This window comes from Anguilla anguilla, chromosome 2 (genome assembly GCF_013347855.1).
Source record: "Anguilla anguilla isolate fAngAng1 chromosome 2, fAngAng1.pri, whole genome shotgun sequence".
NCBI lineage: Eukaryota > Metazoa > Chordata > Actinopteri > Anguilliformes > Anguillidae > Anguilla > Anguilla anguilla.
In genome coordinates, this window is record NC_049202.1 from 54,624,565 (window position 1) to 54,641,921 (window position 17,357).

Below are 17,357 nucleotides of genomic sequence, written 5' to 3' on the forward strand. Positions count from 1 at the left end.
CAAGGCATAAGCTTGCATAGAGCAGAGTCGGAGGAAGACCTTTCTTTCCTAGCTTTGACTGCAATGTATAGGCACTTGATCGACCAGCAGGGGTCACTAGATTGCAATGAATGAATGCTAAACCCTATCCGACTGAACCTCCCGTTCCTTATGCAATCAGCAATTGCATGTCGCCCTATGGAACTACTGGCCACAGTCAGCACTGGCACGGTCCAGATTCGATCCGAGGCCATTCAGCAGTGTGTATCATCCAGCAACTCAACAGGAGTATTGCAAATTCCTCCAACAGTCCCATGAGCCCTCAAGTTTCAAGCTTTAATAAAGAGGAACTTACTTACTAAGATAAGTGCAAAGAGCATGTGAAATTTCTCTAGCAAATCAAATAGGAGTTGTTGTTTTTGATCACAACTAACTAAGGTCTGTTTTCACAAGAGATATGATCTTAATCCTGTTTATATAAAATTGTACAAAAGGTCAACAATTATTTTCCGACCAACGTCTTTTAATGACTAAAATCCAAAAACTCTTCTTCAGTTAATTATATGTACTATCCAAGGAAAGGGGGAAATACTTAATTGATCATTTATATCTGAAAAACTGCCATAAAATTTAATGTCCACTCATGTATAAGTATAGTACAAATGTGTCTTTGTTGAATACTTCATTAATAGTGTTGCAAAGATCAGGAAAAATCTGAAATTGCAAGGAGAATAACATGAGGAACCAGCAACATTAGCCCAGCTATAATCACTTGGTCTTGTGTTAATTTACATGAACACACCCCTCAGCTAGCAGAAATTGAGATGTACAAACACAAAACACAACCACATTTTTTGGTATGTTTGCAGTGTGCATCAACTGACTGCTCTCTGACTGATTCAACATTCTGATACTCAATTGATGTGAAACCAATTCTATTCACATAAACATTATGAATTGCAAAAATCAAAACCTGAAATCACGGTAGCTTTTATCAATAAATAAAAATGAAGAAGTGTAAAACTGCTGATTTAAAGCATTGCAGTTTTTTTTAACAAATGTATGGGTTAGTGGGTAAATAATAATAATAATAATAATAATAATAATAATAATAATAATAATAATAATAAATAGAAACATTCTTTTTTACATTTCCTCGGCAGGACATCTAGGTCTAGATGTGCGTTTGGGCAGGTACTGCATAACGACATATTAAACAATTTTATGCGATTTAAAGTTTGTATTTGACAAGGCGTCAGGCGGTGTGCTCTTTTGTTTTGTCACCTATCTGTATTTCCAACCCTATATGTACGAAATTTGTAGGCTACGCGTGTAAAAGTGGCCACAATGTCTAAGATTTCCCAGGTCGGTCATAACAAACCGTATTGCTTTGGCAACGACCGCTGTCATAGATAGGTACAACGGGAGATGCATAACTTCCTATTTGAAACAACTGGCTTCCATTCATTTGCTTTAGCTATAGCTATATTGCTGTGCAGAGAAAAGTTCGAACGGTTTAATCGAAAATACAAGTTCAAACATGAATTTAGAAATTGTGTAGTTTAGCAAATAGGCTACGAATGCCAGCTGCACACTGCACAACATTATCTGAGCGCAAAACCACTATTGAATTTGAAACAGTAAACCCCCAACTTCAGCTCCGCCTGCACACTTTCCTGTGGGAGCACATGAGATTCAATGTGACCACTGTTTAGCGTAGAGGCGTTTCCAGCCTTCCAGCTGCAATTGGATAAAAGTAGGTCAATCCGCTATCACTCCCACTGTCGGTACATTGAGTGACAGATACAAATTTACCCATGTCAACTTATTTTGAGGGATTTCACAACACTGTAAAAAATGTATTTAAAAAATATATTTCGAAATATATGTTTCGGTTCCTGAAAAAGATAAAATTCTTGCTACTTTGACACGGACGAAAAACAATAAATGCATTATAGTCAGACTTTCAATCTTCCATGAAAAGAGAAACTGGGCGAATCAATCTCGTCCACCTGCACCATTCTGAAGCTACTCCACGCGTATATCCACGTGCGAAATCATTCATGGGCAGAACTGGGACCTGTGGTCGCCCTGGTTTGACGCATGTGGAGCGCACCATTGTTGGCTAAACGCGTTTGCTAAGTTATTGTTAGCCTACACATGATATTATTCGAATGTATGTAATCAGCTTACTTATTCCAACGATAATTAATTCAATTTGTAACAAGTAGGCCTACAGAACGATTATGGTGTCAAAATTAATAAATTGCATGAAAAATAATTACACTTAATAATAATATATAAATAATATAAATATGATTATATACATAATAATAATAATAATAATAATAATAACGCTTATTATTATTATTATTATTATTATTATTATTATTATTAAGTGACGCGTTGACGATGGATATATTTCCTTAACCCAAGGGGCGGTGTTGCACGACCGCTCCCGCCCCCTGACGTCAGGGCTGTCAGTATCCACACATGGAATTGCTAGCCTTTTCAGAATAGCCGCAGTAAAGATTTCGCTCTGTCCGAATAAGTAGTCGAAAGTAAATGTCATCTTAAAAAAATAGTGATTTGGGGTGGTAATCTCATCGCTGGTTCGATCGCAAACTAGTCAAAGCAGTCTTGTCGGAGATTATTTCCCTTTGATTTTTCATTTTATTTTTTTTATTTTTTCCATCGCTAATTCTTTCGAATACAAAGTTGTGTTGCCCTTTAAGCTATGGAGAAGATGGCAAGACCTCTCCCCTTAAACCCAACTTTCTTACCTCCAACTCATGGGGTTCTGAAATCCTTGCTGGAAAATCCAATGAAATTGCCACTTCACCACGAAGAAGGTAAGGAATAATGTTAATTTAGCAAAACAATAATTCGCTGTCACTTACTTGATAAGTTAGGTCTTACCAGCAAGCAACCGAAGTGTCAAGAATGTATAGCCAACTATAACCTTTCAGTGCTGGTTGTCTAGATGGTGTGTTCTTCGGTAACCCTAGCTCTAGTTCTAGCTAAACGCTTTAAACAGCGTTTTACACCGTTTGTATTTTACAGTATAGCCTGTTTTATGTAATTTATTCGATTTCTGGTTACAGTGTCCATGACATCAGTAGGCTATTGCTTACTTGAATGCTATTTATACGGTGTTGGTAGGGTGGCCTAATGTAAGATTTGTCGAACTAATATGCATATGCACTAATATGCGTAATCGTGATCAAACACGGGAGCTGTCGGGTTTCAATCAGTTACTCGGACCAGACATTCCGGTTGAGAACCGGACGTCTGGCAACCCTGTCGGTTATGCATACTAGGCTTGCTAGGTATCCATGCATGCTTTTAAATACTGTAGATTGGTAGATAACTTAAGTGAACGCAAAAGGTAATTGTGCTTGTCAATAGCGTGAACCCACCAATCTAATTGTGATTGCTTTTTCAGGACTGTAGGCTACATGTCCAAATGCATTTAGCTGTTCGACTATTCATGAAATCGGTTGCTTGGATCGTAGCCTACATGGATTCGGGCATTTGTCTGTGATTAAACATATTAAGGGATTTGAGCATTTGTCTGTGATGCTCGATGTAAAGTTTGCCACCTCGTTGCTTTCTATCTATAAAGTTATATTTGGAAACATTTTATCATTAAGTTCTGATAATAATTTAGATATTTGTAAAAAAATTATATATATATATATATATATATATATATATATATATATATATATATATATATATATAAAACCCTGTAACTGTGTTCTGCAGAAGTGCGTTTTGTAGGTTCAATTATCTTGAATCTCCAGATATGCTAGAGTCTTACATTTATTTATTTTTTAAATGAGCAATTATACCAACAAGAACTGTAAGGAGTCCTTTGGGTTTATTTTATATGGAAGTATATGACAAATAAACAAATAGTGGTATCTGGACAGTCATGCATTTCCCTTGTAACAGGACTTTTACATTTTCTAGGTTTTGGAAAAGAAAAGGAAAAGGAGAAGAAGTTCGATGATGATGGAAATGCTCCACAGTCAGCTTTCCTGGGCCCAACTCTGTGGGACAAGACTTTGCCTTACGATGGAGACAACTTTCAGTTGGAATACATGGACCTTGAGGAGTTTCTCTCTGAAAATGGAATCCCTTCCAGTCCCTCTCAGCATGACCAAAACCAGCACCAGCACCCGCACCAACACCAACACCAACACCAACACCAGCACCAGCACCAGCACCAGCACCAGCAGCCATCCCTGCAGCAGGTGCCACCTCCACCATCAGTCATGGACCTCAGCAACCGTGCCACCACATCCATTCACACAGCCATGGTCTCTCAGAACTGTATCCACAGCAGCAGCAGATCAGGTAACCCACCCTTCTCAAACAAAACATGTGATTGCCTCGGAAGTCTCCTCCAGAGTAATAACCAGGCAGAGGCAATGTCTTTGTGAAATGAGCCAATTGCCTGGAGAAAAAAAATGCACCAAACATGTTGACATTTTCACCTGGAGTGCTCAACAAGCAAATCCATACATAGACAGGCTAAATGCCCACCTGAGGGTGCTTGAATGCTGCATGCACCAACTGATCAGACTATACAAATGTAATATATTTGAGAAGAAGGAAGATGGTGGCAGTGTGTTTCTGTAGCATATAAAATAAAACGCTCCAGTTGAGTTCTATAAAATAATTACAGGTGGGCAATAAGGAACATAAGATGAATAAAATCTTGAAGATCTAAACTGGCAGATTTTAATACCTGCAACATTGCAGCTTTTTAAATGTCATCCTTATATAGCTATAGGCCTATATATTTTTTTTAATAAGGTCTGTAGAACATATTTCTTTGAAAGTATATGTACCTTGAATGTGTTCAGTTTTATGCTCGGTTAAACACTTCAGTTAATCTTGGTCAAAGGAATGACACAGTGAACATAGACATGCCCTTTACTCAGTAATTGTGTACATGAAATGTGATGTCATAGCTTTAAAATAAAACTAAAGCGATTACAGATTAAAGTTTGTATTTACTGTATAATAATACTGATTTAATGAAGACAGCATGCAGCTATTTTCTGCCTGAAACGAGATCATGATTAATATAAATACATTTAAATTCATATTCCTACATACCCTGTCCAGTGACACACAAAAAATAAGGTTATTGACACAGAGTCATTTACAAAGGAAATAATAATAATAATAATTTAATAGCTGAGGTGTTTTTGTGACTGTTGCACAGAATATGTAGCCCAGAATTATTGGGTGAGTGTTATGTATTAAGGTACACATGCTACTAAACAGCGTTGTTAAACACAATGTAGAAAGCCAGAGGAAGAGTAATTGACCAGAATTGCATGCAGCCTTAATATCAATAAAGCTGTCCTGTGAAAGCATAACTGGAGAGTGTGTTTCTCACATAGATTAAATTCAGTATGATTCAAGTACCATTGCAGATGGCTGCAATATCAATACTTCACTTACCTCAGTAATGAATCTGATAGTTTTATTGCTTTCTGCAACATACTTACACTTGAAAGTGTGTAATTATCCATTGTTGTATATTGTCTTTGCCTTCACAAAAATTACTTATATCTGTAGCCTGGATTAGCCTTAAATAGCATACCACTATGGACTGTTCAATAACATCTTGTTTGCTGAACTGTAAAAATAAGGTGTGTGCAGAAGTAAACATCCCCTTTAGGCAAAAACAACATGTTGAGGCATGTAGCTTGAGAAAACGTTCAGTATGATTGATGCTGCTGTGTTTAGTTTAGAGGTTCACTGCTGATGCGCACTGCAAGAAAATGTGCTTCCAGCTGGAGGTCTTCTTCTAACCTCAGCATGGATCAGACTTCTTTTTTGGCGCAGCCTGACCTTTGCTTCCTGCTAATTTGAAATTAAAAATATATATTTTGTTTTGTCACAAAGGTCAAATATGAAAAAGAAAAGGGGTTAACCTATATTTAGTTTCTTTTCGGTAATGCAATAAAAAAATTGTTTTCCAACTTAATATGAAGCCCTTTTTTATTTTACAGTTCTTATGTCGGCGAAAATGTTTTTAATTGGATTATATTGTTTTCACAGTTGGTATTGCAATGGCTTTGTTTTCATTAATTATTGAAATTAATAACTAAGATACAAAAAGTCTTATATGAAATACAGTACATGAAGGGAAACTGAATGTGTACTGGTGAGCTGCATTGCTTACCAGCTCAGTATATAGCTGGAATGTCCTAAAAGTGCAATTTAGCAAAAATACATATTAATAAAATTTACAGTCATTATTTAAATGTGGAAAGTTTGACAGAGTTTGGCAGAGGTAGGCAATCAGGACTGGACTTCAGTTCCAGCGGTCTCTTTGCCTGCTCATGGGTGTTTGTGTTCTTTGGTTTGGTTTGGCCCCTCCGCTCACTCAGTCCCTCCTCCCCGGCACATTAACCCTCACGTGAGGCAGGCTGGGGATCTTTCAGCTTTTAGGTCCACGTGACGGACACATGGAGGTGCCGTGTGCAGCGCACACTGCAGACTCTGCTTGTCACAGCATGCGATCTCTGTTCTAGGTACATACTGTACTTTGGCAGGCAGTCACATTCCTGGAGCTCTCACGTGAACGCAGTGCTACTCCAGCAGCGCTTCAGCTCTTAGCCATGGCTAGAATTACACTAGGCATGCTACAGTAGGTGCACATAGCAGCAGGGTATTGTTAACTGTTAAAATGTTATTTTGTAAATTTAACCTAACTTTTGTGCCATTGCTTAAAATGCTGGCACATTTCAGACTTAAGTTCAGGTAAGGGTAATAGCCAATAGAATGTGGCTACTTTTTACTAGCTATATCCTAGAGAATTATCAAAATGCAATTGAATTTATTTCTTTCTTTATTTCCAATTATTTAAAAATGCTAATAAATATCCTTACTTTAAGAGAATACTTGTAGACACTGAGTGTGAGCGTGCAGGCTACTTTATTAGTGAGAAATCCAGAGACTGAACATTCCTGCTTCTGGTAGTCAGCGAGTGAGCTGAATATGGTTACAGGTCACGTTTCCGAGCACGCTGTGCGAAGCATGTTTTGATCCATCTGCCTCACTTCCGTCACATTAAAAAAGGCGTGCAGTGGACTGACTTTCATTTGAGGGCCAGCCAATAAGACACCAGCTGGAGGGAGGAAAACAAATGTGTTAGGCCGTGGGGCTGCTCGCCAGTCATGCTGAATATTCATGCTTTAAACCAGCTGACATTTAAATGAACAGCCATGTAGTCTTCCCTGCATGCAACTGAGTTACCCATTTTATTTGAATTGCAATATGCTTTCTTCCAGTCCCAAAAGAAATAATAAAAAGAAGAGGTATGATTATTGGGTATTGTGTTATTGTTCATATATTTTAAGTGAAATAAAAAATAACATGGATGTTAATGGGAAGTTAAAAGAGTTTGCGAGAGACAGAATTTGCACGTCTCATTCAAATTATTGGTTAATTTATTTTTAATATTTCACAATGAAATTTATTTATTTATTTTGCTCATATTTTGCTCATTTTGATCAAATTTACTTTGGTCATATGTCTGAATAGTTATTTAAAAGAGATGTACATTGTTTTAAAAAATAAATCAATATCATAATGGGAGGTGCAGCATATTGACTTGATGAGTAGGCTTCACTGCTAAATCCATGTGATAAAGGCAAAGACAATAACTCCTCTTTTAAATATTTCCTGATATTTTACTTGTCTGCAAACAGAGACATTTATGAGAGGGAGTTGCTCTATTCACACAGAGCTATGCTTGTACAGACGAGCCAAATGTGTGATTAATAGACTTGTCCAACATACAGGCTTGCTTTCTGGCACAAGTTGGTTCGCTTTTGTGCAAATTGCTGGCAATTTTCATGCTTACCGTGAGATTTCAGAGAGTGACATCATGCTCCTTGAGTCTAACTCAGTTTTCAGAGGAGGAACTAGCCTAAATGAAAATGTAAAGCTTGTCAAGCCTGGGTTGCATAGAAAATAGTGGGATAAAACACTCACTTGGATTTTGTAATGCCTTGTTATGCAATTAAAACAAATCTCCAGGGATGTAAATTAAATTCTTGAGAGAAATTCATCTCGGACACTATTTTCACGCAAAACGGCTAAAATAAACATTTTATGATTTATAAATGATTCATTTTTAGAATTTGTATTCCTTTGTAAAATTATGAGTAGGTATACTGTGCATTTAAGACCTAAAGTGTAATGTCATTATTAATGAAAATTAACCACAGGGCTCAGATTTGAGAAGGGAACGGAATGAGGAAGCACCCATTTGCACGCATATGAAAAGCACGCTAACGCCCTGAAAATGCCTGATTGACTCATCTTGCTGGCTATGGAAGACATTTCCTTGGATGAACCACCTCTGTTATCAAGTCACCATGTTGTGTATATTTAAGATTGGCATAATTTAAATCTTAAAATCAAGGAATATTCTGAACCAGTACTTGCTGCGTTTTACCGTTTAATCAGTTTCCTATGTCAGGGGACCTGATTTTAATTTAGTTTAAAACCTTAATTCCTACAGCTCTCTCATTTGCCCAGAAGTGATTCATAACTAGGAATCTATGAATGTGCTTATATTGAGGTTTAAATATGAAATATGAATAGACATTTAAAACATGATCAGTGGGCAAGGAAAAAGGATGACTGATTACTTTAATAATAGTAATAATAATAATAATTATTATTGTAGAGCTCAGTTTGTATGACAGCTTATGTTGCGTGCATGCAGCAGTAAAAATGAAGGGGTTTGTCTGCACTGGGTCCCGCAGGAGGAAAGCTGGATTTCCTGTTAAAAGTTCATTCACAGTTCACTCCTCAGAGCACACCAGAGCCGTACTGCTGGGCAGCGCTGCAGATTGCTCCAAAGGAATTAATAAATTCTGTTGGTCAGGCAGCTAACCCTTCTATTGTAACCTGACACATTCAGATTGCAAAGTTTATCAGCTCTGCCTCAGCCTACGCAATGCAAATGAATGAGCAACCACATTGAAAAAAGAGAGAGAATGATAGGATGGTGTGTTTTGTATCTCTTTTTGAACAATCAGCCCCATTAGCTGAACTGTAAATAAGGCTAACGAGCCCGATAAATGGAGTCCTTGTTGATGTAGTGGCGTTGGCTTGTCCTCAGTGCAGTTGAGTGGGCCTTTTCGGAAACTGGGGGTTGATTAAGCAGGAAGGAGGCACTTGAGCCCCCGCGTAGCGGTAGCTTGTTGTGGGTCTGCGGTTTCCCCGGCGGCACAGCGGGTGGGGAGGGGCGAGGGGGCTCGACCCCTGGCACACTGCCAGCTCCCTGCACTGTGTGAACGTGGGGAGTTTGAGCACAGAAGCTGTCTGCGCTGGCCAGTCACGCTGCGGCTCATCCTCGCTGCGCTCTGGGCGGTCAGCTTTTGCTTCTCGATGCATTATTTTTTTCTACGCTGTTCACCCCTCAGTCACCAAGACACCTCAGATTTCTCCCATCCTGTCCTTGTCTTGTAAGGTAACCATTTGTCATGGAAACCATTTAGCTGTTGTGAGGTTTAGGCCAGAGGCTCTGAGGAGTGCTAAACTTCCTATTTTAAATAATAAATACAGAGTCAGTTTCAGATTGGTTACCCTTTCTCTCTGAAAGGATTACATCTTTGAAATTGATACTGCAAGGATGCATGCATTTGGATCAGTGAGCTGACATTTTCTGACTGTGCCTATCAAACAAGAGCCACTCCCAAAATGGTTCTGACAATTGTTAAACATCATTTTAATTCCATGGAGACTGAATGATTTTATGTGAAAGCCAATCTACAAATCCCTGATCTGATGTTCTCCTTTTAATATTGAACGCTCTCATTATCGATGTTGTGGACCTCTTTTAGCCTATATGGTGAATTTATTTTTGTTGTTGAACTGGTTCAGTCTAAATCAAGAACACAGTCTGCAGTTCTCTCTTCTCCCAACTTGATTAAATTCACTAACAGCAATTTATGCTTAGATGGCTAATTTTGCATCGAGAATAGAGGTTTTGACTGTGGCATATGGAGTTAAATTACTGTAAACTGAGAAATTGCAGGTGGTTTGAGCAGGAATGTATTTTGAAGGAATTAGATTTTTTCTGTAGCATCAGCACATATTTACCTGTCAGATTTGTTTGAAAAAACATTTTTTCTCTGATATATTTCTGAAATAAAGTCATGGACGTTTTTAATACATACTATTCCTTCCCATCAAATATGATTTTACTCATTTAGTTTATGTTTCTTTCAATGTGAGCAGAGAAGCAACAGCTCATGAAAGCATTATTAAAGTGTTGAATTATAATTAGCGAACATCTATAAGGGGCATGCTTTATTTTTTTAAATAAAGCAGGCTTGTGCAAAATGCTCACCGCAATTCCTGTTAAAGCAATCATTGACTCCCAGTGGAGCCAATTTCTGTTCATCTACTGCTTCAAATGACAGAATAAATAGAAAAAAATAACTGACATTATATTTTGTATTACTGTGATGAACTGGAGAATAATGTATGCAGCCACTGGCTGATGCATTGTAAACAGCAGAACTACTGCACTGTATATCCCTGCACAGTTATCTCTGAATGATGGTCTTTGCATTGCTTTTATTCTAGTAAGTAACACAAGATTTGGTATGAGGTGCTATTTAGTCAACTCAAGCACCCTACTATAGAGCTCAGTGCAAATTCTTGAACACAAATCATTTGCAGGAACATTAAAAGTCTAAAGTCCATTTTTCAACAGCACAGTGAATTAATCATACTTAGAGTGAAATAAATTTTCACTGGCAGTCTGCAAACTCTTAAATATTCACTGAAAAGCAGTGCAGCCTTATTTTGCATATGTCTTGTGTGCCCCCTAGTGGATACAATTTTATTAAACCATTCCTGGTTGTGCCTGCAGCACTGCTTAAATGATGGCAGTGATATTTCATTGCTCTGTAGCTCCTCATGAAGGATTGCTCTTTTTATTGAGTAATTAAGCAGTTTAATGTATAAAAATTTCACTACAAATTTTTGGCAAATCATAAGAGAAGTTCTTGTTTTGTGATCACCCACTGCAGCCTGGTCTGTGTAGTCAAAGAAATAGTAATTTTGAACAATTAGGAGACGGTACACCCTGATGGAATGAGAGAAAATCACCCTAACCGGTTTGTTCCTGTCTGTCTCTCCCGCAGTACTGCCCTCATCTCGCAACACTCCCAGCCCCATCGACCCTGAGACCATCCAGGTGGCAGTGAGCTATGAGCCTGACCCGGCGGACCTTGCGCTGTCCAGCGTCCCCGGCCAGGAGATGTTCGATCCCCGCAAACGCAAGTTTTCTGAGGAGGAGCTGAAGCCTCAGCCAATGATCAAAAAGGCACGCAAGGTCTTCATCCCTGATGAAATGAAGGTAATTTGGAGCTGGTTACGATGTGTGCGAGAGAATAAATCCTTCTTCTGTACTGTAGACTTCATTTCAGATTTATGTCCTTATCTGATTTCAAACTTTTTGAACTAAATTATTTTTTGTTTGTAAAAGTTCAGTCAATTCTAGCTAACTGATTATTACTGTGTTAATCGGAGCTATGACATCCTTTTCCATTGTGAGTCAATAATATACCATAATAGGTAATAGGTTCATAATAGGTTTATTACATATAATGATTCTGATGGTCCTTACAAATATAACAATGACTGTAATGGCTTTAAAGATGAGTGCATAAAATTGTGAAAATGAGACACAGAGTCTTTGAAGAGAGAGTTGGGAAAGGTAACACAGCACCTCTCTATTTAACCAACCCCCTTCAGCTCCTCCTTTGAATCTGACCTGTTTTATACACTTTCCCATTGGCCAGAGCGGCCGCAAGATAGGGCTAAGAGGCTTAAATCTGACCATTCATGTTCAGACTGAACATGTGACTCTCCATTTCCTGGTATCGCTCAATTCTGTACGGTCAGGGATTAAAGGATTTGCCATTGCGGTTTGTTGAAATAAAGGTGAATCCAGGCAAGGGTTTATGGTGTAACACTATGCCCAAAGCTGATTTGGCTGCCACCAACAGACATGGGAAAATCTACTAACAGTCACAGGCAACAATTATTGAAGTAAATAGATGTGAGTGCAATGAAACTGTCCTGGATAGCTTTTGGGTTTTTTTAACAGGTGCAAGTAAGATTAAAATCAAAACCCCAACTCATGGTAGTGACAAGCCTGGGTACTATAAATGCTACTCCAGAATCAAAAACAGTTAATGATCGCTTGAAATAAGCATTTTATGCTTATTACAATGCCCTGGAAAGAAACGATGGATTTTATTAGACCTTTCTTTCTCTTTAACATGTGTTTGGCGTGAGGATTGACAAAGCGACTGAATAAAAGTAGCCCTATACTCTTGCATATTTTTCAAACCATCTAAAGTGATCTAAAGTGGGAGGGGGGCTGGTATTCTGAAAGGACTGTGGGCTGAAACCATGGCAACACATTCATTCTCTGTGTTGCTTGAGTGCAATTGAAGCACAGCATCACATACTTAACAGTTATAGTGAGCTGTATGCAACCCAAAGTTCATCTACTACAAATCTGCCGGCACAATTAATCACCACATACAATTAACCATCCCCAAAATCCACTGAAAATAGAAAATAATAGTCACTGAATCTGGTAGCACATTCAACACAACAAGGGAATCTTGTCATATTCCCTCCTTCAAGAAAGCCGTTTGTATTGATCTGTATAGATAGCAAGTTTGGATCATTCTCAGACCTTCAGTTTACTATGTGAGTGTGAGTTAACCTTACAAAATATAATTGGGTACTTTTCCCTCCTCCCTCTTTTTTTTCATTTTGCAATTTTTGAGCAGGACGACAAATACTGGACAAGGCGCAAAAAGAACAACCTGGCAGCCAAGAGGTCGCGGGACGCCCGGCGGCTGAAGGAGAACCAGATCGCCATCCGGGCCAACTTCCTGGAGAAAGAGAACGCCGCCCTGCGGCAGGAGGTGGCGGATTTGAGGAAGGAGCTGGGCCGCTGTAAGAACGTGGTAGCCAAATACGAAACTCGCCACGGGCCTCTGTGAGCGGACAACCTCCCACCCCCGCTTCCCTGCTCCACGCAGTCGAGAGGTTGAAGGACAATGTGTCTCCCATCCAGTAGCACATCCCCACTCCCCAGCCTAGCTTTCATCCCCTCTGATTCTATTTCTGTTATCGGCACTTTACCAGAAGCAGAAAAGATAGCTGTCTATATGGTATACATATTGGTATTGGTATTACTTTTCTTTGAACCGACCTGCCACCCCATTTCCAATCTTCTAAATGTTTTGAAATTGTTTCCTTTTCTCTTTGCCTCTTCTGTACATATTGCCAGCCCTGAGAACTGTTGTAGCATTTATTTTCTCCCTTGTATATTTTTTACATTTTATTTGTCTTTTTTAGTGCTGCTCCTGAGCTGAATATACTACCTACTGCCCTGTTCTCTTTGTATGTAATTTCTTTTTAAATATGAACAGGATAGGCCTTTGGAATAGGCCTCAAATTAAGTGTATATTGTCTTTGTTTCTGTGTAACAAGCTTTATTTCTGACATTTTAATTGCAGGAATTTTTTCTAGTAAATTCCATGCATAATTTTGAGCTTCTCTTGTTGAAGTCAATATTATTATGTTTGAGTTAATTGTGATCCCTTATCTATTTTATCTATTCATTTGAAAGTAATGTCTGATAACACTAGCTGCATTAGCTTTCCTGGCCTCTCTACATGCTTTTAATTTCAGACTGAGGGATTAGCCCTTCACGACCCACACAACTTGGTATAAAAGATTACTGTAAAATAGGTTTTGACACTGTCTGAACATGAAGCAATAATCCCAGCATTTGCAAGAATATCTTATACAGTATGTCTTAGACATGAATCCAATCTCCCTCTGTTATTTCGAGCAGAACTAGCTAGCAGCCTAGATGGCAGGATCTTCCTTCCTAATAAGAGAGACAAATGCCATCGATGGTGAAAGCCCTGCCTTTACATTTACATTACAGCTGACGCTCTTATCCAGAGCGACTCACAGGGGTGGAATTGTAAAACTATAATGGCTGCCGGAAAGATAGTTTTCCTTTGTACTTGCGTGTTTTACAATCTGAACATTTGCAATCTTTTTACTATTTCAATCTATTCTGCATAATTTCGTGTATGTTCTCAACTCAATTTATTATTATTATTATTATTATTATTATTATTATTATTATTATTACTAGTATTACTATTATTATTGTTGTTGTTAATCAACAAAACAATTCAAGATCCAGTGCTTTACCATTTTTCTGAGCATGATCAATTTTTTGGTCAAGTTTTGGTCATATATTATAGGTATGTGTTTGCCTTGTGGGTTGGGCATGAGATGAATGTAAAAGATGTACAACAGAAAGGTGGATGGTGTTGTTCTAAACTGTGGTTACCTAAATCAATTTATTAATGTTTACTAAAGACCAAAATCTATAATACATGAAATATATTGATTATAAGAGTTTTAATGTTTATACAAAGCTGTAAGTTGTTTTTGTACAGTATTTTTTCCTATACAGATACTGACAGTGTATTTTAAATGGCACAGTAAATTTACACACTCACCCACACACACATACGCACACGCACACGCACTCGCACACGCGCATATGCACACACGTGCGTGCATGCCTGAGTGGGCATCAAGAGTTGGGATTTATCTCATGTATGTAGTATGTATGATTCAACTCTAAGAAAAGGACTGCTGTTAAATTTATTACACATTATTGTTTTGTCCAAAAACTGAAGTGTTCCAGCATACTGAGCCTCTTGTGGCCATTATCGTGACCTTTTATTCTGTCACATAGCTAACATGACTAAACAGCTTGAGAATAGCCCACACACACCAAAAACCAGAGTATTCTGAAAAATAAAAATACAAATGCACATAAAGTACACATACACTTCATATCAAGGAATAGCAATACATCCTGTATACATATGATCACTGGCATAATTTCAGTTATAGAAACATCTGTCAGGAAAACAAGATGCTAACTTCTCTGCATTCTCATTCTAATCTTCAGCTAAATGTTGGCTTTCACTCCCATGTTAGCGAAGGCAAGAACATTTTCGACTTGGTAGCTACCAGTTGTTTTTACTTTGGTTTATCTGTAGTTTCTGGAAGCATAGATAACATTGCACAAATATTTGATTTGATTGGATTGCTTTACATGATCATTGGCACACAGAGCTTTCATAGTTCAACATGTTCTGAACATATTGTAAATGAAGTTTAGTTATATGTACATGTGCATTACAACATATAGTTATATTGTACTGGGTCAGATATTATTGGAAGAGAAGAATTTTACATACATGTAAATATATTTTATAAAATGATGATTATTTACAGATAATTATTGTATGTGCAGAAATCTGTTGGGAGTGTGAAGGCTGACAGAGCTGCCCTCTTGGGAGACTTTAAGACAGGCAGCCATACCAAGAATAATGAGAATCAGTGCAGGTGTGAGAGCAAGCTGAAGCTCCTCTGGTCCTGCAGTGCTGTTGTGGGCTTGCATTTACAAGGTATTCGTATCAGATTTCTCATGGTTGTTTTTCTTTTCTAGTTTTGTGTTTCTTGCTGGAGTACATGGTGAATTATGTGGGATCTGAGGTTTTCACAAACCCAGGCTGTTTTACTTTTCCCAGTCAGCACCTCCCACTTATTGAGCTCTTTTGTGTTAAATGTTTTAAAAAATTATTGAATTCTTTTAACTTGAAAAAAAAACAACAAAAACAAACAAAAAACAAAAATACACAGGATAAAGCCAGAATTATTTATAATTTCCCCTCTTCCCATGTGTGTATCTCTACCTCATATAAAGGAAAATAACTATGATTCCGAGTCTGTTCAAGTGCCTTGACTACATGCTGGCTGTTCCACGCTCAATCAGCAATCAGTTGTACCATAATGCGGACCTGAGTTTTCACAACCCCACTTGGAAAGGCTCAGGACTGCACAGAAGGGCTGTCCCGTCCACCAGTCCTGACCACTTTATTTCATTTGAGCATTATTTGTTTCTGATGCTACAGTGGGATGAATACGCAGTATTTCTGGCAACACCAGTCAGCTGTTTCTCTGAGGGTACATTAATACAGATAAAAGGTTACAATTTTATCTTATTTGTCATGGAATGGATGCATATGCTGTTCAGCCCAGCTCCTTTTTCTGTATGTAATTCTTAGTGTTAAATAAAGTATTTACAATTTATTTTCTGTACTGGCACTATTGTCACTTTTTCATGTCCTTCATTGCTACCTATATCTAAGAACATACTACTATTGTTCATCACTGACAATTACTCTTAGAATAACTCCAATTTTGCTTTAGGATGCCAAGCAGTGGCCTTTAGGACCCATGCTAGCTTACTTCATATAAGCATACACAATATCTTTAAAATGAGCTCATGGACCTATGCTATACAGAAGTAAATTATAATTCATTGATGAGAGATCAATGTGCAGGGAATATAATGGGACCAAATACAGGGAATCATTTGCCACTGTGGGAATTACTGTGGCTCACCTGCTTGTACCATGTACTCATTCTAACTTCAGATAATCTCGAAATGCATTCTGGGAAGCCCCTGTCTCTCTGTTTTTATTTTGATGAACAATTTGACACATAACATTTACTATCCTATTCTGTTGTTGTACCCAACTTATTCAGTTCCCTTTTGCACAATTATGTAATTTGCCAGATTTTCAAATTGTCTGCTCATTTTTCTGCTTGTATGAAAGACAAAGGCTGGAATGGGAGACGCGATTAAACCATTGAGTTCAGTTTATGCAGAATGATGCATGAGGGCAAAGACACATAATCATGTATATTACAGCAGGCAATTCACAAGCAATATCAAGTATCAAACTGAAAAACTAACATGCAAAAAGTGTAAAACAGTAATTGTATAAGCTTACAGACAGTACTTTTAGCAATTATCTTAAAAATAACCATTTTGGCTATAGCACAAAATAATGATCTTTAACAGCAATATTATTGTATCATGCCTTTCATGTAATTGGCAAACCATGAGTAATAAACATTATTTTGAAGAACTATGAAAAAATTGTACTTCCAACACATTATGGTGATATTGTGTGAACTTCAATTTAAATGCAGAAACATTTAATGAAATATCACTGTCTAAAGAAAGTATTGGATAGTTTAAATACTAACAAATTACATGCTAGTTTAGCAGTGACTCTTTTTGTGTTTGCTTAATTGCATGGATATTTCACAAGTTGTTTATGTGTACATTACATAATAAACATTTCACATCAAGTTACACCAATCCACTGTACTTCAGTGAGCACACA

At 37.8% G+C, this 17,357-nt stretch overlaps 1 protein-coding gene across 2 annotated transcripts; it reads left to right on the plus strand.

Annotated features, from left to right (window-relative positions):
• The first annotated feature begins 2,461 nt into the window (after nucleotides 1-2,461).
• Nucleotides 2,462-16,256, plus strand: hlfb (HLF transcription factor, PAR bZIP family member b). Of its 2 annotated transcripts, none has more exons than XM_035406517.1 (4): nucleotides 2,462-2,831; nucleotides 3,955-4,341; nucleotides 11,178-11,392; nucleotides 12,843-16,256. In XM_035406517.1, the coding sequence occupies exons 1-4, from the start codon at nucleotides 2,717-2,719 to the stop codon at nucleotides 13,056-13,058; spliced, it is 933 nt and encodes a 310-aa protein (XP_035262408.1). In that variant the 5' UTR covers nucleotides 2,462-2,716; the 3' UTR covers nucleotides 13,059-16,256. The 2 variants fall into 2 exon arrangements, with proteins under 2 accessions (XP_035262408.1, XP_035262407.1); XM_035406516.1 differs by having other exon boundaries at nucleotides 2,464-2,831; nucleotides 12,840-16,256.
• Nucleotides 16,257-17,357: the final 1,101 nt, after the last annotated feature.

Excerpts from the sequence above, each read along its gene's own strand:
- hlfb (XM_035406516.1), top strand. The coding sequence starts at position 2,717 with ATGGAGAAGATGGCAAGACCTCTCCCCTTAAACCCAACTTTCTTACCT. Across the intron at positions 4,342-11,177 it reads CCACAGCAGCAGCAGATCAG|TACTGCCCTCATCTCGCAAC; the intron begins GTAACCCACCCT and ends TCTCTCCCGCAG. Across the intron at positions 11,393-12,839 it reads TCATCCCTGATGAAATGAAG|CAGGACGACAAATACTGGAC; the intron begins GTAATTTGGAGC and ends GCAATTTTTGAG.